This window comes from Myxocyprinus asiaticus, chromosome 5 (genome assembly GCF_019703515.2).
Source record: "Myxocyprinus asiaticus isolate MX2 ecotype Aquarium Trade chromosome 5, UBuf_Myxa_2, whole genome shotgun sequence".
Taxonomy (NCBI): Eukaryota; Metazoa; Chordata; class Actinopteri; order Cypriniformes; family Catostomidae; genus Myxocyprinus; species Myxocyprinus asiaticus.
Genome location: NC_059348.1, coordinates 16,936,702 through 16,963,793, shown reverse-complemented (window position 1 = coordinate 16,963,793; position 27,092 = coordinate 16,936,702). Strand labels below are relative to the sequence as shown.

At 37.6% G+C, this 27,092-nt stretch overlaps 1 protein-coding gene and 1 pseudogene across 1 annotated transcript in view; both read right to left on the bottom strand.

The window, feature by feature from the left end:
- Positions 1-9,687, bottom strand: part of LOC127441125 (xenotropic and polytropic retrovirus receptor 1 homolog) — a 41,803-nt gene extending 32,116 nt beyond the window's left edge. The window contains exons 1-2 of the mRNA XM_051698340.1: positions 9,342-9,687; positions 1,863-1,914 (exon numbers count right to left, since the gene is read on the bottom strand). Coding sequence (XP_051554300.1) covers positions 1,863-1,914; positions 9,342-9,410 — 121 coding nt within the window. The 5' untranslated portion in view covers positions 9,411-9,687. The remainder of the gene's footprint in view (positions 1-1,862; positions 1,915-9,341) is intronic.
- Positions 9,688-11,234: 1,547 nt separating this feature from the next.
- Positions 11,235-19,848, bottom strand: LOC127440604 (discoidin domain-containing receptor 2-like; annotated as a pseudogene).
- Positions 19,849-27,092: the final 7,244 nt, after the last annotated feature.

Sequence of the window (27,092 nt, the reverse complement as noted above, 5' to 3'; positions counted from 1 at the left end):
TTCAGAATATACTATCAACACTCGAGTTAACGGGTTATGTTTCATGCCCGAATGTAAAAAAAAAAAAAAAATTGTTTGTGTGTGTGTGCGCTTATCAGGCATACTGATGCAAACTCAGCTCTGTGCTACGCTGTTATCTGTTGAAACTATGACACCATAACTTAACAAAGGCTGAGGTTAACCTTTGCCCTTCCTCTATTAATGATTATCATCGATTTTGACTGATTACTGATTTTGGCTTTTTATTGATGTTAATAAACTATTCCCCTATTGAAATGGGTCTGTTTGATAAAAGCAACTAGACTGAACAGAGAGAGAGAAAAAAATGGAAAGGTACATAACTCATAGGGTATCGTCTAATACGATCAAACCATGAGGTTTAATGAAGGAGAGTGTCCAAAGCCGACTGTACTACACCATGGTAAAATTCTTAAAGGGATAGTTCATCCAAAAATTGTAATTCTCTCATGATTTACTCACCCTCCTGGCATCCCAGATGTGTATGACTTTCTTTCTTCTGCTGAATACAAATTAAGATTTTTAGAAGAATATTTCAGTTCTGTAGGTCCATACAATGAAAGTGAATGGGTGCCAAAATTTTGAAGCTCCAAAATCCACATTAAGGCAGCTTAAAAGTAATACAAATGACTCCAGTGGTTAAATCCATGTGTTCAGACACGTTATGATTGATGTGAGAAACATCAATATTTAAGTCATTTTTTTGTCATAAATTGTCCGCCCTGCCCAGTGGGGGGCGATATGCACAAAGAATGTGAATCACCAAAAACAGAAGGAGAAAGTGAAAGAGAAGGAAAAATTACTTAAATATTGATGTTTCTCACCCACACCTATCATATCGCTTCAGAAGATATGGGTTTAACCACCAGAGTTGTCTGGAGTGTTTTTATGTTGCCCTTATATGGATTTTGGAGCTTCAGAATTTTGGCACCCATTCACTTGCATTGTATGGAACTACAAAGCTGAGATTTTCTTCAAAAAAATCTTCATTTGTGTTCTGCAGAAGACAGAAAGTCATACACATCTGGGATGGCATGAGGGTGAGTAAATGATGAGAGAATTTTCATTTTTGGGTGAACTTTTCCTTTAATTCTGACTGTTGACATACATTTCAAGGTGTTGATTAATTTTCAGCTAACTGAATGGCTATAGACCTTATTAACAGCAGCGGCAAATTTCATTTTTCACAGGCATGAAAATGAGGCTGTGAGAGATAGACTTAGTCTCTTGAATGGCATGCATCATATAAAGCTGTAAGGGTCCTACATCATATCAATTTGTGTTTTCTTCGGGGTTTTTTTGTCTACAGATTTTTTTATTTTTTTTTTTGTAAGATGTATTCCTAAAGTTTCATCAGCACCAATCCCATCAGAGATTAAATATGGCACTACACTGAATAATGTCCACGAAGTAGTTCCAGACTTGTTGACTGTTTTAGAGTTCCACATCACTTTGCCACATTCTTTTTGGACTAATAACAGTTGCTTGGGCTGTTTTAAGCATGATACTTATTCAGTGGCATAAAGAAGTAGCCAGTCAGCAGTTGCTGGTGTGTACTGTGCATTTTGAATAGCAGTTGGAATAAGAGAGGATTACACTATTACTATTAAGGCATATACAGTATGCGCTTATATCTGACTTGTGAATTTGACCCAGTTCTGGTCTTAAAGCACACATCTTAAGTTTATGGGTTGGTTTTTAAGCTATCTTTTTTCTCTTTCATTCTCTTTCTTTCGGCCTGTCTGTCTATTATCTATCTATTTTTACCTTTACTTTGGGGCCAAATAAGATGATGCATGTCTGCATGAAAACAGACACATGCAGATGTTATCAGTATCACTTACCTTCAACTGATGGGGCCTGGTCCTGGGCGGCATACAACATTTCTTTAAAAGCCTGCGGAGAAGAGAACAATATATGATACCAGAGATTTCAGAGATCATACAACTGGCTTTCATATTACACAGCAACATGTGACTTGCCCAGTGCCCATGCTGACAGACAAGGGAACTTTTGCCAGGGTGTAGAAAGAATGAGACAGAACAGGAATGAGACCTTGAGTACAGAAGAGGAAGTACTAAATCTAAAAGCATGATAGAGGAAATGGCTGTTTTTAACTTTGTTCCATCAATTCCATTTCAAGAATCTAGAGACACATCCTAGTGCCCTAATACAAAAGATAGAAAATAGAAAGAAATGACAAAGCACTGGTTACAAAAGAGGCTACTGAGAATGACTTTGCTTTTCTAATCAGCAATAGTGAGTAATTAAGTCTAGACACAGCTTAGCATTAAGTGGATATTCATCTGAAAACCTATGTTTTAAAATGCATAGTCACATGGAGCTTATAACAACCATCTACTTCCAAGAAAAACATTTTGGAAAAACACTTCAATTACTATTTGGATTTTAGTTGAAACAGAAAACTCAAAACATTGAATATCTGTGGTCTTCTAAAATAATATATTTTTTTAGTCTAACCTTCGTATTTTTTCCTTTAAGCAGTGATTTGGGCCAAGGTGCATTTTAAAGTGCACTAGATCAATGGTTATATATATAATTCTGTAGGGCTGGGCGATATGACGATGTCTTACAATGATCCCCATGCCGACTGCGAACAAATGATGATCGACAATATTGGGAAATGGCAAAACCATGGATCTGGGAAGTGGCCAGGGTGTGAAACTAGCACCTGACACCCGCAAAATGCGATGAGGCTGAATCCAGTTCGCAAGCTCCTCGTCCAAATGTATTTCATGCGTGAGTAATTTTGCACATCTACCCGCAACAGGCTGTGGGAGAGGCAGTAACTGTGCCTGTGGAATGCACACATCAATAATAACACATCAATATTTTGTAAGCTCTCTATTGGTCATCATCACTCCTCATTGTTACATCACAAGATATTGACAGGAGAGAGAGAAAAAAAGACAGCCAGTTACAAAACTCCCTTTAATCACACAACTTCCAGGTAAAACAGAGCCAATTAACAGCCTAGCAAGATTAGACAAGCAGGTTTAAGAAAATCAATAAGAATTGCATTTTTAAAATACTAAAAGAATGGAACCATTAAGGAACCAGATTTGTTAAATTCCTCATGATGCCAATCCCTAGGTCAGCCCCAGGTCAAACAATTTCATGTTTTAGAGTTGTGAGCTCACAGTTGGAATTGAATGTGATGAGAGGAAAAGACTGGGTGTCATGCAATAACAAATTACAATTTTCTATTTTGCCTATTGCTTGTTGCACATAACAGCGAACATGGAGTGTGATGTTGTTCAACTAGAGATGTCCAATTCATGTGTAAATGCATCAGGGGAAGGGGGATGGTTCATTTGTGCAGAGGTCACCCGGGTGCTATACTGCAAAAAACTGAGTCCTGTAGTACATGTTAAACTGTTTGGTGTGAGGAATTGAGGTTTAGAGGAGATCACTGGCCTGCAGGGAGAAATCTGACAGGCATGAGGGATGTTTACTTGTTCTACCAGCAGGCATATATAGCTTGACATACAGGGCAGCATATACAGAGTTCCCATGACTGAGAAAAAGCTCTAACACAGGCAGTCATGCTTTTTTTTTCTTTTCTTTTTTTTTTAAAGAAACTGCTGTTTTTCAAGACTGTTTGAGATAGTGAAACACTTTCTCTTGCTTCTTCTCTTTCTTAGCATCATGGATCATGTGATAGAACCCAAATGCTCATATCTCTAAATAAGATGACATCAGATTTGTCAAAACACTATGACACAAAATAAAGGTCACAGCAACAATTCAGAATATAACAAATTAACACACAATCATAGCTCCCAGAGACAAAGTCTGAAATGTTACAAAACAGAGAATTAAGAAAAACAGCAGCAGGTGAGAGCACATGGAATAAACAGGAATAGTTTGCCCAAAATTCTCATCATTTACTCACCCCAGATGTGTATGACTTTCTTTCTTCTGCAGAACACAAAATAAAGATTTTCAGAAGAATATTTCAGCTCTGTAGATCCATACAATGCAAGAGAATGGTGACCAAAGATTTGAATCTACAAAACTCACATAAAAGCAGCATAAAATTAACCCATATGACTCTAGTGTTTTAATCAATGCCTTCTGAAGTGATGAGATCGATTTTGTGTGAGAACAGACTGAAACAGAACTCCTTTTTCACCGTACATTTTACCATTGCAGTCTCAAGGCACAATCATGATTTCAAGCTTGATTACACTTACTAGTGCTTGATGCATGCGCAGAGGACGTGTAATCGAGCTTGCCATCATGATTGCCAAGGAGACTGCTAATGTTAAGATTTATAGTGAAAAAGAAGATATATTTTGGTCTGTTCACATCCAAAACTGATTGGTTCACTTCAGAAGGATTGATTAAAACACTAGAGTCATATGGGTTATTTTTATGCTGCCTTTATGTGCTTTTTGTGGCTTCAAAGTTTTGGTCACCATTCACTTGCATTGTATGGCCCTACAGAGCAGAAATATTCTTCTAAAAATCTTCTTTTGTGTTCTGCAAAAGAAAGAAAGTCATACACATCTAGGATGGCATGAGGGTGAGTAAATGATGAGAGAATTTCAACTTTTGGGTGAACTATCCCTTTAATTCCTTTCATTATTATTTAAATTTGATTTGAGCTAATATATGCTCGCACACCCATCTACAAATACAAAAAGCTGTGTACTACTCTCAAATAAGGATGATGACGAATTAATTAGCATGTGTCCGGGGAAAAAGCAATAATCTCATTATGTGTAGGCCATTAAACCCTGAAGGAGCTGCGGTACACTGAAGCCCTGTGAACTAGCCCACTGTCAGAGACAAAGAAAGCGGCCTCATATGCACTCATGTGAAATAATTCAATTATATAGTCTACAAAGCATTGCTCTGTGAAGGTGTGTATCATCATAAATGTTTGTTGTGAAAGACTGACATCCTGCAAGTAATTATAGACCTGAAAAACAAGAAATGGCAACTATATATACAATACAACTTGATCAAATTGACTGAAGGTTCAATGCAATGTGTAATGGACTGCCTCTCCCACGTGCACTATTTTACTAAATAGAAACCAAAAAGCTCAAGATTTTATTTATGCAACACTATGCCAGATTTTGACCAGTAGTGTAACAGAGCTACAATTGATGAACTGAAATATTCATGGTTAGGGCTGGGACGATTCATCGATGTAATCGACGTCATCAATTACAGAAATACGTTGAATTGCATAACATGCGTCGGCACGTCGCAATGGAGTAATTAAAATGGCAGCGCCCAGTTTAAGTATGGATTCCCCCGAAGAACAAGCTGCAGCTAAAAAAAACTCACCTACAGTCATCTAAAGCATGGAAGTATTTTAGCCAGAGACCCAACAATGTGGTGCTGTGTAAGCTATGCAAATTGGAAATGGCTTATCACAGCAGTACAACCGCCATGAACGAACACTTGAAGCGAAAGCATCCCGGAGCGCTTTGTCAAGCAAGGCAGCACCGTAAGTCCTGTTTACTTTTTGTCCCCACCCAAGCATGACATATTAATATTACAACACGTGTTTCTGTTAGTAGTAGTCACTTTAAATTTATTTTCTAAATGTTTCCTCCTCGCCCCCTTGTTAAAAGTAATTTCTGCACCGCTGCCAACGTAGGATGACCATATGTCCTCTTTTTCCCGGATGTCCTCTTTTTCGGACCTTAAAAAAGCGTCCGGCCGGGATTACTAAATTTGCGAAAATGTTCAGCTTTAGTTGCATTATGATGTGCATCTGGTCTAACACTTCATTGTGTGTGTGCGCATATTTGCATTGCTTTAACCCCTCTTTGTAAGTCCCGCCTTCTCGCACTCCAATTGGTCGATTATAAGAGGCTTGCAGCAACTATTGGCCAAATTCCTGCCTGTCAATCTCTCCGCGAATGCGCTGCTGTGTTCGGCATCAAACAGTTGCTTGACAGCAGCAGCAAATGACAGCTGAGTGGAAACAATGCCCAAACGAAAGTGCAAATTTACAGAAGATTTGCACAAAAATTTCCCATGCTTTCGTCCAGGTCGAGATCCGTTGAAGCAGAATGTATGACATGTAAAGCTGGCACTTATGTGTCAGTTGCTAATAAAGGTGCAAGTGATTTAGAAACACACATTAGCTCTGCACAGCATAAAGGGTCAGCAAAAGGTGAAAGTTCATCAGGTAAATTAACGGACTACTTTTTGTGACCAGGTAAAATTGTTATCACATTGCTTCATTTTCCATGGCCATTCAAAATAATAGTAAATGAAGGTACACTCATGGCATCAAATATTTTATTTTAGTACATGGACATTCAAAAGAATGTTGGAAATTATTTATTTATATTTATTTTATGCTAATAGAGTGTCTTTTTCACTGTATTAAAGTTTGCATTCATAGTAACACTGTTTTTTGTTGCAGAATAATGCCCTGCAGTGCACATTTTGTTTCTTGTACATTTGTTTGTGTTTAAGAGAAAATGATTTAATAAAATAGTGAAATATTAATGAGACAAGTTTTTTATATTTTTTTTTTGGTTAATTAATTGTTATATTAATCAAGTAATAATTATAAAAAATCTTTAGAATAATCGGCGAATTAGTCGTTAGATTAATCAACTAATTGGAAAAATAATTGTTAGATTAATCGATAAAAAGAATAATCGTTAGGTGTAGCCCTATTCATGGTTAAAAATAAGATTAGACATTCATTATTGCGTGAAAGTGTGTATTGGCTATCATACAGTTTTATATTTAGATCTGCATGCCAAAAAAATCTTAATTTTAATGCCCAAACTGACTGATCAGAGGTTTCTTTAGAATTAAATCCAGAGATGCAGCATAGGTAAACAGGTCACTGTTTGAGTGACACATACATGATACAGCTGTCCCCTTCTTTATTCAGTATATATATATATATATATATATATATATATACACACACACACACACTCATAACATACTATCTCAAAATATAAAACTATACTGTATAAAGAAATATATTTATATAAAAAAACTATACTGTAGGGCTGAAACGATTAGTAAACATTATTGACAACGACGACAATAAAAACTGTCAACAAAAATTTTCATTGTCGAATAGTCGTTTGATCTCATTTAACGTAACGAGATCACATTAAACTCTAATGATGAATGAGCAAGAGCAGAACTACAGTTCACGAAGAAAACAGCTCACAGTCCAGACGCACTCTAAACTTTCCAAATTGTTTCAGGTGATGTAGATCGCCAAGTATGAGGGAATTATAATGCAAAAATACAAAATAAGTAAATACAGAAGCACTCTCGTTGTAGAATAAGCAGAGCGGAAGCTCTTTAAATAAACACCCAGGCGTTAAATCTTTAATGCAGTTATATTTAATGCGTTATAGCTTTATTAAAGTTCAAATAATACAGAAGCAGTTCATGTAAATAATTACAAACTTCGAAACAGGCATTTCTCTGTGCGGTCAGCACCTCTTCTATGAGCTGCGCGAAGGGTCCCGATCTGAGGGGGAGAGATTGAAACTGCACCCGGCTGATGTATACTCTGTCACAGGGATGCTCATCCCTCGAGTGCACACACGCTTAATGCAGCTAGATTATAACGTGATGGCTCGCGACTTATTGCATCATAATATATGTGTATCGTGAAGAAAATTGGCAATACACAGCTTTGTTATAAAGAGAGAGTTTGTTTTTTTGTGAGTTAAAATTGGATTGAAGTGAACAGAAAGGTGAGAAAGGTAGTCTTCGTCCCATTATTCACTGCAACAAAATACATTTTTGATTTGTTTTGTCTTGTTTTCCCTTATAAATATCTAAAACACCTTTAAAACAACGTACATTTTCTTTAGCAGCTATACTGCAGTAGAAAAAAAAATTGTTATCTGAGAATGTTGAATATAATATTAAAAATACAAATATTTTAAAATATCTAAAAATCCTTAAAAAAAAAAAAAAGATGCATTCACCTGAGAAGCAACACATAAGATATTTAGACTTGCTTTTAGAGAATAGATCTTGAACAGAAGTATATTAAGGGTACATTTACACGACAACGATGTACTAAAAACGGATATGTTTTTCCTTTGCATTTTTGAAAAGTTTCGCGTACAGACGACAACGTTGTCAAAAGGATCCCAGTTCACACGGATCCGCGAAAACGACTAAAAACACTGTATTATGCATGCCAGGCCAGTAGCTGCCTATGTCACTTTGTAAAGAAACACTACGCGCCTGCGCACATAAGCATTCTTCCACAGAGCGGTGAATACAAACAATGAACAATGATGGCGATTGCTGGTCGTAGTAGTGATGCAGTAAATCTACACTTAGCTGGAGAAGCAAAAATAAACTCAAAATCTTGAGCAGCACAAACACAGTCCTGTAGTCCGCCATTGTAGTTTTGAATGTCTCACGTGTTGTTTTGAATTACTCGCACGCTGTTTTGAAAAACTGGCGCGCATGCCTATAGACTGAACACATAATATGCGTGCGCATGACGTCATCGTTTTCACAAATTCGCGTTTTTGTATGTTTACGCAGAGGCGATAACAGCATCATTTTCAAAAACTTTGCGTTTTCAGGCCCCAAAACGCCGTTGTTGTGTAAACGAACAGCCAAAACGCATAAAAAGTTTTCCGTTTTTAGCTGAAAACGTTGTCGTGTAAACGGCCCCTCAGTCTTTACTGCACTTGCAGAAGTATAACAAAGTGAAAAAATACACTTATATACAAAATACACTTATATTTGTCTCTTAAAGCAAGTCTAAATATCTTACATGTTGCTTCTCAGATAAATGCATCTTGTTTTTGCAGTGAATTTCTTTACTGAATTAAACTTCAAAAAGTATTTTTTCCCCTTAATTCAATGAGTCATTTAGAGGTATTTTAAAAAGATGATTTTGTCCTTTTTATTATTAGTAAGCAAGTTTAAATACAACCTTTTAAGTCGGGCACAAGCTGAATAATCAGTTAAGAGCTAATGATTAATCATTGCAATAATCGCTGAATAGTCGAATAATCGCTGAATAGTCGAATAATCGTTAGATTAATTATCAAAATAATAGTTTGTTGCAGCCCTACTATACTGAATAAACTTAACACACACACACACACACAAGCTGATCATGACCAAATCACCCTCATCACTGATGTTCACACAGACTCATGTTAGCTTTAATGCTACCAGGTGTTCGCTTTACAGATCTGACAGCAGTTAATTACATAAGGAGGTAAACCAGTCTTTTGTCCTAAGATTGTATTATAATGACGGGCGATTGGTTTTAGACTGAGATAAAACAGCTCAGCGTTGGTTTTCTTCGATCTTACCTCATATTGAATGTATTGTTTCCTCCACTCCGGGGTGATGTGGGCAGACAGGTGCTCGGTAAATTTCATCTTTATGAATATTTCGGGGTGTTTTTGTCTGAGGAGACACTCGCGCTGCTGGAAAATTACCAGTGAATCATCACCCTCAGATTAACGGCTGTTTTTCGCTGCTCCGCGAGACACATATTCAAGGGAAATATTGCGATATTCATCACCAACCGACCCAATTTTCCTCATTATCCCTTCGAGTGTTTTTAAGTTTAAGCAGTTGTTTAAAGGGGCGTAGGAGCTATAGACAGACGTTTTTTCTGTCTGATATTTGAAGCAGCAGCTCCTGCAGTCGCCATCATTGTCGGAGAATGACGTCACCGCGCATCGCGCGAGAGGATGTTTTGTTTTCCTGCTCGCGCGCTTAAAAATTACTGTGAATTAAAGGAACGCGAAAGGATGGCCAGGTTGTTTTTAATATGCCTAAAGGCACACACAAATATATTACAGACATTACAGAACAATTTTTGTAAAGCCATTTTGAAACGATGTGTCTTGTGAAAAGCGCTATACAAATAAAAATGACTTGACTTGACAAAAAGTGCATTTGACTTCATGCCACTTGCACCAGTTGTTTATAACTGACCGTCCCTAACAGTGTATAGGCTTGTTAGGTTTCCCATGTAGGAGTCCGAGGCTCAATATGCAACGCTGTATAAATATATAAATGGCTGCGTTGTGACGTTTAATTGTCTCTAGGGCAAAAATGCAAATAATAATAATAAAAAAAAATAAAAAAAAATAATAATAATAATTCTGTAATTAATTCGGGGGCTTTATTTTATTTTATTTTTTTATTTTATTTTTTATGAATTAAGTTTTTTATTTGTAACATCTAATGTAGTTCTTAATTCTATTCGAATCCTAGTTAGGCATATTATGTCATAAAATATGGGCTGATGTTGATTTAACTGTATAGGTAGCAGGTAATATTCCTCAATCTAATTATTCAGATGGAGAACGTTATAAATGAATCTATTAAATGAAAAGATGACACACTGTATATTTTTTATGTTTTAATGCATTTATAAAAGTACAAAATGGCCATGAAAATCAGATCCTGGGGTCCCTTGATTAAAAATTAAATTTCGGACACTGCTTGACAGTATGTTGTCTGTAGTTTGTTGGTAGGCTTTTAAATTCTGCTCAAGTGAAAAGAACATTACATTTTGGTAAAACTGACTTAAACGAACCGATCTGGCATCAAATTGCTTGCATTAACTTTGTTTTTATTCTTTATATTCATGTGGCACATGGGGAATAATCTGATTTCATAGAAATAGGCCTACTGTATGCAAATTCTCAAATTTTAAGATAATAAAGATAATAAAGATAATAACAAATATAGGCTGATTAATGCCAATACAATAGTTCAAAATCAATTTTTTTATATTTCCAAAAAAGGAGGCATGTCTCATCAAAAACCAGTGATAAATGTATTTATTAAAAAATGACAATAAAATCAAAGAAATGCTGTCTTAACAAATTGCATGTGATGACTATTGAAAGAAAAAAAACAAAACAAAAAACAAAGAATAAATGTCTCCTGAGGTGATCCAGAAATCAAACAAAAACCTAGACAATGTATGAAATAATTAAAAATATTCTGGCCATTTATTTCCCAGAACCTTACTGAATATAGAGAACACGATCATGCGATATTTGCAGAAAAGTCAAATTCATGATTTCTCATTAATATATACTGAAAAACAGGGATGTTGTAATTCTTTTTAGTCAGATGCCGGCACATCTCTGAGCAGGGCCGATTCATAAGGGTTGAACCACTGGAAAGGCTGAATGTGTGGGGGAAACAATGTCGCTTTTCTGTGACTACCAGCATGGGACTTAAACTTGGAATTCCATCAGTGTGCTGTGGATCTCCAGGAAAGTGAGGCTTTTTTTGGCGTTTCTCTTCCAGCAGCTGAGCATGAGGCTGTTAGACTGATTCAGGACAGCAGGCAGGCCTAAGCAGATAGACCTGAACACATCAACAGCTCATCACTGACACCTTCTGTTTTTGCAAGTCATTGCATGTATCTCATCAGGCTGTGTGCTAAATGGAATACTAGTGCACTGCTTAGTGTATATCGCACAGCATGCACTGAATAATGCGTACTATTCTTTTCAAACTGCTCATACGAATGCTACATTGCTGTCACATGACATCTCAGAAATAAAAACTTTTACTCATGTGTAGAAATGTCTTGAAAATGATTGATACAGAGATCAGAAGATTTAGGTGGCCAGTAATAAGAGATGTTGATTGCTTGCTTGAATCTCACCTGCTTGCTTTGATCTTTAAAGAACTTGCCCGTGTTTTCGATCACCCGTTCATCTGTGAACTGAGCAAATGGCTGCTCTTTGCAAAGAGTTAGATTCTCCCATAAAGTCACACCGAATATCCAGACATCACTGGCCATGGTGAATTTAACCTGTTCAAACAAGTGAGGACAAACAGATAGAGTAACACAACTTTTTTTCAAATATAGTTGGCTTTGCACTGCAGATGTACTTCAGGCTTACCAATAGGATACTCTCCCAGGACATCCAGCGGATGGGCAGCACAGCTCATCCCTGGATGTGGTAGTAATCTCCACGGTACAGATTTCTGCTCATGCCAAAGTCAACAATCTTGATGGTATAATTTGCACTCACTAAACAGTTGCGAGTGGCAAGATCACGGTGAACAAAATTCAGGGATGACAGATACTTCATTCCAGAAGCAATCTGAGAGGCCATGTTGATCAGGATACAGTGGCTACAGAGGAAAAGAAGACTTTTTTTTTTTTTTTTTACAATATTTAATTTAGCCTTTAAGGTATCGTATTATATGCCAACTGATCTTGTACTGGAAAAAGATTAAGTATATTTTTAGAGAAAGTGCCAATGCATGCAAAACCTTCACAATGCTGAGGTGTTCTGAGTGTTTATTTTTTTTTTTTTAACACATTGGTTTGTGGTTGCTAAAATGTTCTGGGTGGTTGCTAGTTGGTTACTCAATGGCCTAAATCAAAAGAGCCCACCCCCAAATCTTTTTGATATTCTGGTCCCTAGATATGGCAGGGTTCCTCGTTCAATGTAAGTATATGGGATTTTCTTTACCTGTTTTATCTCTCTCTCTCTCTCTCTCTCTCTCTCTCTCTCTCTCTCTCTCTCTTTCTCTCTCTCTCTCTCTCTCTATACTGTATATATATGTATAGTTCATATATTTGCGCATATTCTTTTGTACATATTCAAATTCCACTGGTATTTGAGAAAATATATGTTCTATGTATACAAAATATGTGACTTTGTATATCAGTGAAATCCATATATGAACATACAAATATGTGTTTTATATATATAGCCATATATCAGATTTCTGTGGGCCTGTTGAAAAGACCAGGATTGCTGGTCACCAGCATATGTTGTGTTTTGGATACTGTTCCCCAGGGATGCTGGTGCCTACCAGGCCTCTGAATTAGCTTAACCAGCAAGACTTCCCCGGGGTCCACCAGCTTCACCAGAAATACCATGCATGTTGACCAGCACCAAACCGGCATTAACCAACTTGGACCATCATGAAAATTCAAGCTGATCTAAGGTGGTCTGGTCAGCAGGGTAGTCATCAGCTGATATATCAGCCTGAACTTCCTCATCATGCAGCTCATGGCGGGACAGGAACGGGTTAAGATCTCCGTTCTCCGAGTACTCTGTTATCATGCACAGCAGGTCACTCTCAACACACACCACCAGCAGATGGATGATGTTTGGGTCTCTCAGTTGTGACATGATCCTGATCTCTTTCAAGAATTCGTTCCTGAAAATGATGATTTCCTTGAGGAAATGTTAAAATGTCCTAAAATGGTCACTATGAATGGACAGCATCTGTAAAGCAAAATGCAGTGCAATTATTCATACAGCTTTTTATTTTATTAACTGAAAAATGTGATATCATCACCCTACTTAATCTCTGTGCCTGATTTAGAATAGGCAAAACTCTACATCTAAAGAAATGTAGATAAATTTAACCGTTAATGTTATTCTTCCAGTTGAAGTTTGCGCTGCAAACTGTGCCATACAGCCATGAATTAGGCTATCCTTTACTTAAAGCCAAGTTTTGGGAAAATGCCTAGTCAACGTGTCAGTCGTAAATTAAGTCCTTTAAGATTTATTTCATACAGTCTGACATAGAAGACAGTTGATGTCATACAGTCTGTCTTGGCATCTTTACTGGGGTCATATTGTACAGTATGACATGCAGCAATCGTAAAGGTCGGAAAAAATCGTACAGTGTGAACCGGGCTAAAGTGGGCAGTTCTTGGCCAGAATAAGCTGCAATGGGATCCAGATTTTATGATGTTAGTCAAAGATCTGCTGATCACTGACCTCTCCAAACTGCCCTTCTCCGAGTTTCTCTTTAAAAATAGTAAGTCTCTCCCTTGGAAACTCTTCCAGAGCTCCATCCCTTCCAGGAGACAATGGCATGTTGACCACAGGACGCGATATTGGTGGGCACCAGCAGCTTCCTCCAGGCTCACTATGTTTGCCTCTGCGTAGTGTGGGACATCATCTGTAGGCTGGGCCGATGAGGGTTCTGAAGTAGCATCAATCATTGCTGTAACTCAACCATAGGATAGATAGGTGTTGGAATAGTTCATCCAAAAATTAACAATTCAATTTATTTATTGAATAATAATTAAATGAGAGTAGTGAATAGTGAGACTTTTTGAAGAATCTTCACAGCTCTTTTCCATACAACGATCACCATAATAATAATGCATATGACTTGTGTGATATATTCCAAGTCCATATGATAGCTTTGATGATCAGACTGAAATTTATCAGACCAGAGCAGATTCTTCAAAAATTCCCCTTTTGTGTTACATGAACAAAATACTGCAGATGACTTTATGATAATAATGAATGATGATAGAATTTTTATATTTTTGGATGAACAATTTCATTAAAGGGATAGTTCACCCAAAAATGTAAATTCTCTCATAATTTCCTCACCCTCATGCCATCCCAGATGTGTATGACTTTTGCTCTTCTTAAGGGTAGGGTTGCACCAGCTGTGCGTAAGGTCTCACTTCAGTTGAGACGTAAAGTTCACACTATGGGCTTAGTAACTACTAGTTAGTTTGTAACTAAGTCACCAGTTTGTAACCTGTCCTTTAGGCAAGACATAACTAGTAGGTTTAAGCTCTCCATAAAGTAATGTGTAATCGCATAATATAACATTTACTTGTATTGATCCAATAAGCAGCCTTCAAATGTTTATGCAGAAGTGTTAAAAAGCTGTGAATTTCAGTTTGATCTTGTTACGGTTGATGTTCAAACCTTGTTTGCTCACATAACTGTCAGCTGTAATGAATTATATTCCCACTGAAATATGATACGTAATAAAACAAGATTTAATTAATGGTATATTTAGCCTATGTAAACAACAATATTCAGTAACTGTATCTAAAATGAATAAGGGGCAATAAATAAACAGATACTAATACAACAGGCTGGAAAAATGGACATTTATTTATTTTAATATCTTATATATTTTGTATGTTTAAACTTGACACCGGGTGGCGTACACAGGAAAGTGCACCAGTTTCATGCTGAAGAAGTCAGTTTTTTACTCAATGTTTTCTCCCGTAAATGTGAAGGAGTGTAAATGCCAACATCATCATATATGTCGAAAGGACTGAAGCCTGTCAACCAAAACATGAGCTCATTGATATCATTAAATGAGTCTGCTTTTTTATTCCATCCGTTACTCCTGGTCGGAGGCTTCCGTAAATATTTAGTTTATACGTAGGGTTATGGCCTACCTAAGTTTAATGGTGCAACACTCACATATTTAGTAGTGCGTAAATTGTGACTTAGTGCCTGTTTACGACACAACTAGGCTAAGTTGTAACTTATGTATAGCTGATGCAACCGGCCCCAGAACACAAATATTAGGTAGGTCCTCCAAGTGAATGGTGACCAAAACTTTGAAGCTCAAAAAAAGATATAAAGGCATCATAAAAGTAATCCAAATGTCTCAAGTGTTTAAACCCATGTCCTCTGAAGTGATATGATAGGTGTGGGTAAGAAACAGAGCAATATTTAAGTCCTTGGCTGAATGTGTAAGTGACAGTGAAAGTGAAAGTGGAGATGGATAGTAAAAAAATGACTTAAATATTGATCTGTTTCTCACCCACACCTATCATATTGCTTCTGAAGACATAGATTAAACCACTGGAGTCTTATGGATTACTTTTATGCTGCCTTTATGTGCTTTTTGGACCTTCTGAATTCTGGTCACCATTCATTTACATTGTGAGGACCTACAGAGCTGAGATATTCTTCTAAAAATCTTCATTTGTGTTCTGCAGGAGAAAGAAAATCTTTCACATCTGGGATGGCATAAGGGTGAATTAATGATGAGAGAATTTTCATTTTTGGGTGAACTATCCCTTTAACATACACATAATGAACACCCTCCTAGAATGACAAGAAATAACAATCTTCAGTGGATATTTCTGGTGACATTAAGTAACCCACCAAGGTTTTCTGTAGCCTGGAATTCTGGTAGTTTCTGTAAAGGCTGGGATGGCTCCTGATAGTCAAACCCCATTGGGAAAATCTGCTCGTATGTGGAGTTTCATTCAATATCACTGGACAGAGAGGAGTGGCGGTGGCTGAAAGACTCTCTCTGAACTGAGAAACGGGTGGTGAGTTCATGGTCCAGTATCCGCTGGGAGGCCTACAACAAAGTAGAGGTGTTATCATACGTGCTAGATTCTCTTTTAAGGACAGAAGGGTTCAAACTCAAACTGGGGGAGATGTTGTACCTGATGTTGATGTTGAATATGATCATCATACTTTCTCAAGCATCTTTTGCCAGACTTGTCAAAATAGTATGATTAATATTATGACCAACAGAATAACGATAATAGCCACCAAACAGCCTATCAGGATCCTTGTGTTGCTGTCATCGATTTTGTGGGTGAGGTCATCCCCAGTAGAGTGTTCAGGGTGGAATATACTGTATATAAAGCCAAGGCGTTTGTATTTTCTAAAGTGAAACGTAATAAAAATGTGAATTAGTTCAATATTGTGGTCTATTGAACATTGGCAAAATTATCCAAAAATGATTTGGGGTCAATACTATTTTAATCTATGTAAGTGGGGAGAATCAATTGGAAACCCTACAGGAACGGGAGAGTGGTGTCGCTTTGCTGAGTGAGTATGCCGCCGAGATGTCACCCAAACACCCTGCTGCAGGGGCTCTACAGCTGGAAACAAAGTGCGTGTGTTGCTCACTGTTCTGCCCACATCTGGAACAGTATCTACTGGCTTATCTTTCTTACCCATCCTCCTGGCATTCCAGATGTGTATGACTGATTCTTCTGTAGAACACAAATGAAGATTTTCAGCTCTGTTGTTCCACACAATGCAAGTGAATGGGTGCCAAAATCCACATAAAGGGAGCATAAAAGTAATACATTTAACTCCAGTGGTTATATCCAATTGTTCAGATATGATATTATAGGTGTGGGTGAGAAACAGATCAATATTTATGTAATTTTTTGTCATAAATTCTCCTCCCTGTTCAGTAGGGGGCGAATGTGAATCACCAAAAACAGAAGAAGGAGAAAGTGAAAGTGAAGGAAAAAGACTTAAATATTGATCCATTTTCTCACCCACACCTATCATATTGCTTCAGAAGATATGGATTTAACCACCAAAGTTGTCTGGAGTGTTTTTATGATGCCTTTATGTGGATTTTGGAGCTTAAACATTTTGGCATTTACCCATTCACTTGCATTGTATGGACCTACAAAGCTGAGGTATTCTTCTAAAAATCTTCATTTGAGTTAAAAAGATGAAAGAAAGTCATACACATCTGGGATGGCATGAGGGTGAGTAAATGATGAGAGAATTTGCATTTCTGGGTGTATTTAAGCAGGGCCCTTCTGAAATATTTTTATTTTTTCCCAAATTCTTTTATTTTTTCCTTTGGAAAAAAAATAATAACAAATTCTAGAATTTCACATTTTAAATTTTAATTTAATTTCATTATCAAAATGGTGTCTAATCAAATTAATACTTGAAACTTATTAAAAAACCTTTAACAAGTAAAAAATTACTTTTCAACATATCATTGAAACTTTTATTCAGTACAAAAGCACTCTTGCTTGTGACATATTGCTTAATTTTTATTATTATTATCATTATTCATTCATCATTATTTATTATCATTATTAATATTCTTGCAGTGAATATCACATTTGTATTATACAGTTGTTGCAATTTCTTCAATATACGTATATATATATATATATACACACACACACACACACACACACACACACACACACACACACACACACACACACACTGGCGGCTAAAAGTTTGGAATAATGTACAGATTTTACTGTTTCAGAAAGAAATTGGTACTTTAATTTACCAAAGTGACATTCAACTGATCACAAATTATAGTCAGGACATTACTAATGTAAAAAACAGCACCATCACTATTCGAAAAAAGTAATTTTTGATCAAATCTAGACAGGCCCCATTTCCAGCAGCCATCACTCCAACACCTTATGCTTGAGTAATCATGCTAAATTGCTAACTTATTTCTAGCAAATCACTTGCCATTATATCAAGCACAGTTGAAAGCTATTTGGTTTGTTAAATTAAGCTTACCACAGTATGCAATAGACTGGCATGTCTTAAGGTCAATATTAGGTCAAAAATGGCAAAAAAGAAACAGCTTTCCCTAGAAACTCATCAGTCAATCATTGTTTTGAGAAATGAAGGCTATACAATGCTTGAAATTGCCATAAAAACTGAAAAATTCATACAAAGGTGTACACTACAGTCTTCAAAGACAAAGGACAACTGGCTCTAACAAGGACAGAAAGAGATGTGGAAGGCCCAGATACAACTAAACAAGGATAAGTACATCAGAGTCTCTAGTTTGAGAAATAGACACCTCACATGTCCTCAGCTGACAGCTTCATTGAATTCTACCTGCTCAACACCAGTTTCATGTACAACAGTAAAGAGAAGACTCAGTGGTACCGGCCTTATAGGAAGAAGTGCAAAGAAAAAGCCACTTTTTAAACAGAAAATCAAAAAGAAAAGGTTAGAGTGGGCAAAGAAACACAGACATTGGACAACAGATAATTGGAAAATAATTTTCTGCATTGCTTTAATAACTGTGTTGGATATACCTGCCATATCTAGCTGCAGTGAACTCTGACCATTGACTGGAAGCAGAAATGTCTTCATCCTGAATTTGGCCTCCAGTAATCTACATACACCTATCATATGATGAAATTTAGGAAGGGTTGGTGACATACTAAACATTGCAAATAATAACAATACAGAGATTTTAACAAAACTGTGGATATTCAAAGACAAGTGAAGGATTTATTTTTATTTTTATGGGTGAATGAACAAAATGGAATATGGTATCTATTACCTGTACATGAAAATGCTCTTCTGATTGTTAGAATTGTGGCTATAGATGTTGTTTGATTGCCATGTAACAAATATCTTTCATCTAAAGCTGTACTGTAAACATAGTTTTAATCTCTAATTTTATTGGCTGGCTTTACACTGTGGTGCAGACATTTTTAACAATCTGCTTGGAAACAAAGTCACATTTACAAGGTACTGTGTTGCTATAATGAGCACTTTTAGGATGCACCAATCAATGTCAAATATTGCCAAATCTTTGAAAGATAATCTCTGAAAATGCTGAAAAACTTTTGTTTGAGGAAATTGTTAGCAATTTACTTAATTTACTTCAGTGGATATCATTAATTTACCAGATATGCACAAGGAGAATAATATTTCCCTTTCAAAAAGGTAACTTTGACGTGGTGTCAGAAGCTGACGCTATGGGACACCTCCCAGAGGCAGTGGCCTTGACCTTCCGGGCTACCAAGACCACTGCCCAGACCATTGGTAGGTCTATGGGTAACATGGTGTCCGCTGAGTGCCACATCTGGCTAAATTTGTCAGATTTGAGCAACAGGGACAAAACCGTCCTATTTGATGCCCCAGTGTCTCAGCAGGGCCTCTTTTGGTGATGCTGTTGATGCTTTCACAGAGATGTTCCGATCGGCAAAGAAGCAATCGCTTGCTTATAGTAATCTTGACAAGGCCAAGAAGTTCTGCAACCCAGACGATTCTCTCCACGTCCAGCTAAACAGAGTGTTGCCATGACTAACCCTGTGCCATCCCACATAGTGGAGACAGAGCTGCCATTTAGGATACAACCCAGTGGCCTACAGCCATGAGTAAGGTGGCACTTTCTGGACCTCATCCTAGTGGATAAGTTCCTTCTGGGCAGGCCAAGCATTCCTGATGGTTTTGAACCTATGAAGCGGAGTTGTACACACATGGACCAGTCTAAAGAAGGCACGGAACACTTCTCTGTGTCCCCAAAGCATTCCTCTTGCTCTTCCCATGGTTCCATGCTGGGACTGGGACCAAATGTCTGTTTTTGTGTTCTCCATGCCAAATGTCTGTTACAACCAAATAAAGTTTGCAGACCTCGCTGCAGTTGCTTGAGGCACAAATAATTCACAAAAATGGGCAAATTTCCAGCTTTAACCAACCTGGATATTCTGAGTTAGGCTGAAGGTAGGCAGCACTCAACCCACAGTGGACACAGTTCAACCGCTGTGTCCCCTGACCTGGTATTTGAAAGCATGGCGGGGTCTTCCAGGGGTATCCAGCTGGATACTGAACACTATCCTGTCAGGACAGTACTGGTGTGGGATATGCCAATTGTGCCAAGTTTACCAGCAATGTGTGACACTTACCAATATGATCAGATGCAAAGGTATCACTATGAAAAGTCCAAAGCAGAATGGGGAGCCCAGTGTGATGGACACCACATGTTTGGCACTTGGACAGGTGCACAAACTACATGGCACACATGGCCTCAAACTGCTAGCAGTCTTTTTGGCTCTGAAACCCTTTCTGTCAGAGGTGAAAGGAAGTCACATTCTGATTTGTATTGACAACACAGTTGTGGCATTTATAAATTACAAAGGAGGAGGTCGTGTTCCAGTGAGGGGCGGTGGGAGTATTTAAGGAGAGGAGACAACAGCAGACGAGAGAGAGAGAGAGAGAGATGCACAAAGCTATGTGTGTGTTAAATGTTTGGCTGAAAAGCCCATTGTGTTTGAGTATATTTATGCAGATGCTGAAAAGTATAACGTAGTGTGAAGCAGTGTGTTACTGTGGGTGACTGAATAGTGCAACAATAAATGTCTAAGTGTTTTGTCAAGCCGGTCCCAGCTTCCTCCCTTCCTGAGTTGTTACAAAGAGGTTCTGAGATTACAAGGAAAATATTTCTTTTAAGAGCTTAGTTGGTAATGGATCTAACATACATTTTGTGGCTTTTGATGTTTCAATAAAAATTTTTTTAAATTTGAGACACTGTTTTCTGAGGTACTGTGACAGAAGATTGCATAATTCCAATTTAATTTCTGATTATTTCAAGCTTATCAGTAAAGAAATTCATTTTCATGTCATTACTATTGTGCTGCGACATAATAACTGGTTCAGTCAAGGCTTTATTCCTAACCAATTTAGCCACAGTACTGAATAAACACTAAGGATTGTTATTGTTATTTTTTATAAGTTTGCTAAAATATGCTGACCTGGCAGCTTTTAGTGCCTGTCTGTAGCTACAGACACCATCCTTCCATGCACCGCGAAATACCTCTAATTTTGTATTCTTACACTTGCGCTCCATTTTCTGAGCTGCTCTCTTGAGAGCATGAGTGTGATCATTGTACTGTGGTGCGGGGCTTTTTTCTTTAATTTTCTTTAATCGAAGGGCAGCAACACTATCAAGAGTACTTCAAGTTCTTCTAGACTTTTTGGCTTACTGAGTATATAAGAAAAATCTGGAAGATTATTAGTGAAGCTATCTTTAGTGGTCGAAAGAATAGTTCTACATGAAAAGCGTGGCGTAGATTGAGCAACATTAGCTAATTGCAGCATACAAGAGACGAGGTAATGATCTGAGATGTCATCGCTCTGCAACTCCAAATGACTATTAAATCTAGCGTATGATTATAGCAATGAGTTGGTCCTGTCACATTTTGTCTTACTTCAAGAAAGTTGAGAATATCGATAAATACTAATCTTAATGTGTCATTTTCATTATCTATGTGAATGTTGAAGTCACCAACAATTAAAGCTCTATCCACAGTAACTACGAGATCTGATAGAAAATGTGAAAATTCACCAAGGAAATCAGAATACGGCCCGGGTGATCTATATACTGTAGCAAGGGAAAAAGATGACAGAGATTTTTTATTTGTATCTGACTGTATCACATTAAGCATTATTAGTTCAAACTTATATCCTGTCCTCTAAGTAACACCAAAAACTTCACTGTAAATTGTAGCAACACCTCCTCCTCGACCCTTCAGGTGAGGCTCATGTTTATAACAGTAACCTGGGGGAGTAGATTCATTTAAACTAATATATTCATCCGGTTTAAGCCAGGTTTCACTCAAACAGAGTGCATCCAAACTATGATCTGTAATCATTTAATTTACAATTAGTGCTTTGGTAGAAAGAGATCTAATGTTTAGTAACCTTACCTTTATATGATGTTTACCTTCAATTTTTTTTTTCAAGTTTTACATTAATCACATTTTTTCTAAATGATTTAATGAGGTTTGTGTTTGGTAGTTCGGGGAACAGAAACAGTCTCTATGTGAAATCTAGGTGATACATTCTCTATGTGTTGTAGTTTATGTGACCTGTGTGACATCTCAAGGCAGGTAGCAGACATTCGGATTAGCCAGTTTGTCTGCTTCCTGACCTGGGCCCCAGTAAGTCAAATACTATCACTATTAAGACTATGATCCAAATTACTAGAGAGGAGAGCGGCACCTTCCTTACGATAGAATCACCTATAACCAGGGCTCTTTCAACATGATTCTCAGTGGGTGCATCACTGAGTGGGGAGAATCAATTGGAAACCCTACAGGAACGGGAGAGTGGTGTCGCTTTGCTGAGTGAGTATGCTGCCGAGACGTCACCCAAACACCCTGCTGCAGGGGCTCTACAGCTGGAAACAAAGTGCGTGTGTTGCTCTCTGTTCTGCCCACATCTGGAACAGTATCTACTGGCTTCTCTTTCTCATTGACCTCCACTAGTGTTCGGATGCGTGCCTCTAACTCATTAAACTTCTCCATCAGCCTGACTAATTCCTTACATTTATCACATGTAAACCCCTCACTGCTGACGGAAGAAGCTATAGTAAACGTGTGGCATGCAATGCAGGAAGCAATAATATGCCATGACTTACTGCAATTGTTTGTTGTTGTTGTTATGGTTGTTCTTGAGCGGCGAGGGTTTGAGATTTATGTGAATCCCTCACATGAAAACAAATGCATGCAGTCAAAATGTGAGATGAAGACAAGTGGAAAAAAGAAAAGAAAATGAAAAGAAAACGGGTGCACGCCGTAATATACACGCAGTTGAAACAGTAGAAAAGCAGAAAAAAAAAACAAAGCAGGCAGGTAAATGGCAAAGGATAAAATGATGAGCGTAGAGTAATAAGCAATGCTAAGCAGGCTAGCAAGCTACAAACAAATAGACTCATGCAGAGTGCCGGCAGCAATGTTCCCCGTCAATGAGGCGGCTGTATGCCTTAAAGTGGCAACTCTTTGCTGTTTGGTGCACCTCCTGGGGTGAGGATCCAACGCATTGCCCTGTGCAAATGATACTTTCCTTCTGCAAGAGCGTTTGGATGCAGGACTCACTCGAAGTCAAGCATTCTCTCTTCCTCCCTTTGAGTCAGATGGGGCTGAGAGACTACACATGCTCTGCCCTGTGAGGGCATTATGCATGTACAATGACCGAACAAGTCAATTCAGAGTATCATAACAACTCTTTTTTTTTGCTTTGGAGGCCATTCACAGGGTTTGGCTATTTCTAAGCATGATTCGCAAGGCTACAATACCCCAAGGGCGTAAAAGCTCATTCTACCATGAGTATGGCCTCGTCCTAGGCATGGGCAAAGGGCATGCCACTGGCTGCAGGTTGGGCTTCCCCTAACAGGTTTTGTAACCTGCAGTCTTCTTCCCTCTATCCCTCTATATAAGATCTTTACAGAGGAAGAGGTTGATAACAGACCATTTGGTTAGTATCTGTGTTATCATAAACTGTGGCCTCTCTCTTACCACTGGTGTGAATGAATGAGACGATGTTATTTAATTGAAAAATTCAATATCATCTGATAGTTAGATATTAATTTAGGGTGACATTCCCTTATGAATATTGACCATGGTAGTACAGTAACCTCAGTTTAACCATGATATTTGTAGTAAAAATTAAGTATTACTGATGTAAAACCATGGTTAATTGTATAAAAACCATGGTTTCCACCAAAAAACATGGTTACTACAGTCATGGTTAGTACATTATTACTATAGTAAAACCATGGTTAATTTTCATAAGGTTTCAAAATAGTGTGACAGCAATAGGTTGAACGTACTTAATATACATTAGAAAATACCCTATTTTATATAACTGAATTAAAGTACAATGATAAACAGCAGTAATAAACTAAATATTTTGCTACAAAAAAGAAGGGTGTGCAGGGCTCAAGTTAATCATTTATGTGAACTAGATCATTTATAATCCAAAAGACAGACTCACTTAAATTATTCTGATTTCCAAACACTAAATATAAGAGAATTGTTTATTTTAACTGGTTCATTTACATGAAGTGTTCAAAAGAACTGATTCACTGAAATGATTTGGTTTTCCCAGTGCTACATGAGAGAGAGAGAGAGAGAGGACGGTTTAGGTGAGCGTGTTGCCAGACTTTAAGCTGCAATGTGGTCCAGACTTTATGCAAACCAAAAGTTTGATTACGTGAGACAACTTCATCCACAGTAATCTAATTGCAGACACATTCTCCCCATAAAGGAACTTTGGCCTTTATCAAAGGTTTAAATCATAGAGCAGGACTGTGATGATCTCTGCTCTCCATTTCCTGGGTCAGCCCTATTTGGGATTGAACCTAAAATTTTTTTTTTTTTTTTTATACATCCTAAAGCTTTAACCACCAGACCAGATGCACCACATACAGAAACACCAGATTAACATTTACAGAGTTTATCTAGTGTTACAGTAGAGGTGGGAGCCATAGCTCTTCTCCAGGAAGGTTGTGCATATAGGTGGACACAAACTCTGTAGCATGAATCCACACCCCATAAGCAAATACCCAAAATATTATTCATGCCAGGACAAGCTCAGTTTGAAATGAAGGGCTTTCTCAGCTTTGTAAAACAATTGAAACAGGGGAAATATCTCATTATTAAATAAATATTTTTTCTCCAAAACTCATTGGCCATAATTATTGGCACCCTTTTATTCAATACTTTTTGCAAACTCCCTTTGCCAAGATAACAGCTCTGAGTCTTCTCTTATAATGCCTAATGAGGTTGGAGAACACCTGGCAAGGGATCTGAGACCATTCCTCCATACAGAATCTCTACAGATCCTTCAAATTCAGAGGTCCATGTTGGTGGACTCTCCTCTTCAGTTTCACCCCACAAATTTTCTATGGGGTTCAGGTCAGGGGACTGGGATGGCCATGGCAGAACCTTGATTTTGTGGTAAGTGAACCATTTTTGTGTTGATTTTGATGTTTGTTTTGGATTATTGTCCTGCTGGAAGATCCAACCAGGGCCCATTGTAAGCTTTCTGGCAGAGGCAGCCAGGTTTAGATTTTTTATCTGTTGGTATTTGATAGAGTCCGTGATGCCATTTATCTGAACAAGATGTCCAGGACCTCTGGCAGAAAAACAGCCCCACTACATTAAAGATCCAGCACCATATTTAACTGTGGGCATTGGGTACTTCTTCATCTCTGTGTTTGCCAAACCCATCTCTGGTGTTTGCTGCCAAAAAGCTTCTTTTTTTTTCATCTGGCCAAAGAACCCGGTCGCATTTGAAGTTATAGTAGTGTCTGGCAAACTGAAGACGCTTGAATTTGTTATTGGATGAGAGCAGAGGCTTTTTTCTTGAAACCCACCCAAACAACTTGTGGTGATGTAGATGATGTCTGATATATATTTTTTAGACTTTCTGACCCCAAGACATACTAATTTCTGCAATTCTCCAGCTGTGATCCTTGGAGATATTTTGGCCACTTGAACCATCCTCCTCACTGTGTGTAGAGACAATATAGACACACGTTCTTTCCCAGGCTGATTCTTAAGATCTCCAGTTGATTGGATCTTGTTAATTATTGTCCTGATGGTGGAAATGGGCATTTTCAATGCTTTGACTATTTTCTTATAGCCACTTCCCATTCTGTGACGCTCAACAACCATTTGCCGCACATCAGAACTATATTCTTTAGTCTAACCCACTGTGATTGATGATTAAGGGAATATGGCTTGTGTGTTACCTCATATTTATACCCCTATGAAACAGGAAGTCATAAAGTATAGATTACTTTAATGCTGCCTTTATGTGCATTTTGGAGCTTCAAAATGTTAGTACCCATTCACTTGCATTGAATGGACCTACAGAGCTGAAATATTCTTCTAAAAATCTTTATTTGTGTTCTGCAGAAGAAAGAAAGTCATACACATCTGGATTCGAACTCGCGACTCCAGGGGTGGTAGTCAGCATCAATACTCATGGACTACCCTTTAAGCTTTTAAAGAGCACAAAGCATTTTTATTTATTTATTGTTTCACTGGACTTATACTGACACATATCATCAAGGATGAAGCATCAAGTTTTCAGTTACTGATGCCATGGCTGAAATATTCTATGCTCAGATGAATTTGTCTCCCATGATCAATTTAATTTAGTAATGATTTATTCCAAAACCAAAAGTGTATGATAATAGGGAGTTACACAGTTAAAGTGAGTAGTATTCTTCTGGTCGTTGGATCTCAATGTAGAATAAAACAGCCCCATGTAGAATAAAACAGCATTTTCTAGGTTTTACATTTTAAATAAAGTACCTCAAGTGCATTTGACAAACAGTGTGAATTTGTGTAAACTGGGCCACTTTTTAAATTAAAATGAATTGCAAAAAGTAGCCCAATTTACCAGATTTCACACTAATCATCAAAAGTACTTTCCTGCTGATACTTTATTCCTTTTTTACAGTGAAAGGGTTACTTATTGCACCTTTGCAGAGAATAACTTCTAAGAACTCAGAAGTTAGAAGAAGGCATTTATTTATTTCCTGAATGGGACATTTCTTTTCAAGCCCATATTACAAGAATTTAAGACATAGTAAATTGACATTGTGTGACTAATTTTTACGAGTATAATGAAGGCAGTCTGGACTGGCAGGTATTTGTATAAATGAACACAAAGGGATGTTTAGCATCTTTCAGATTGCAATTAATAATTTGTAATTTTCTGTAAAAACACAACAAACAGGTGAACATTCTGAGGCTGCAATGCAAAAAAACAGAAAGTGACTTACAGTATATAGAGAGCTATACCCCTGCTGAAAACACCATCATTGCTGGTTACCATGTTGTGTTTTGGATGCTGGTTACCAGTTTGGAAAACTAAATTGCTGGTGGACCCACCAGGTTTATTAACTATCTTAACCAGCAAGATTTTCTTGGAAAGACCATGGTGGTCAGCCAGCTTCTTAAGTTTTTCTGCATTGCTATGCTGGCCCACTAGCTAGACCAGTACTAA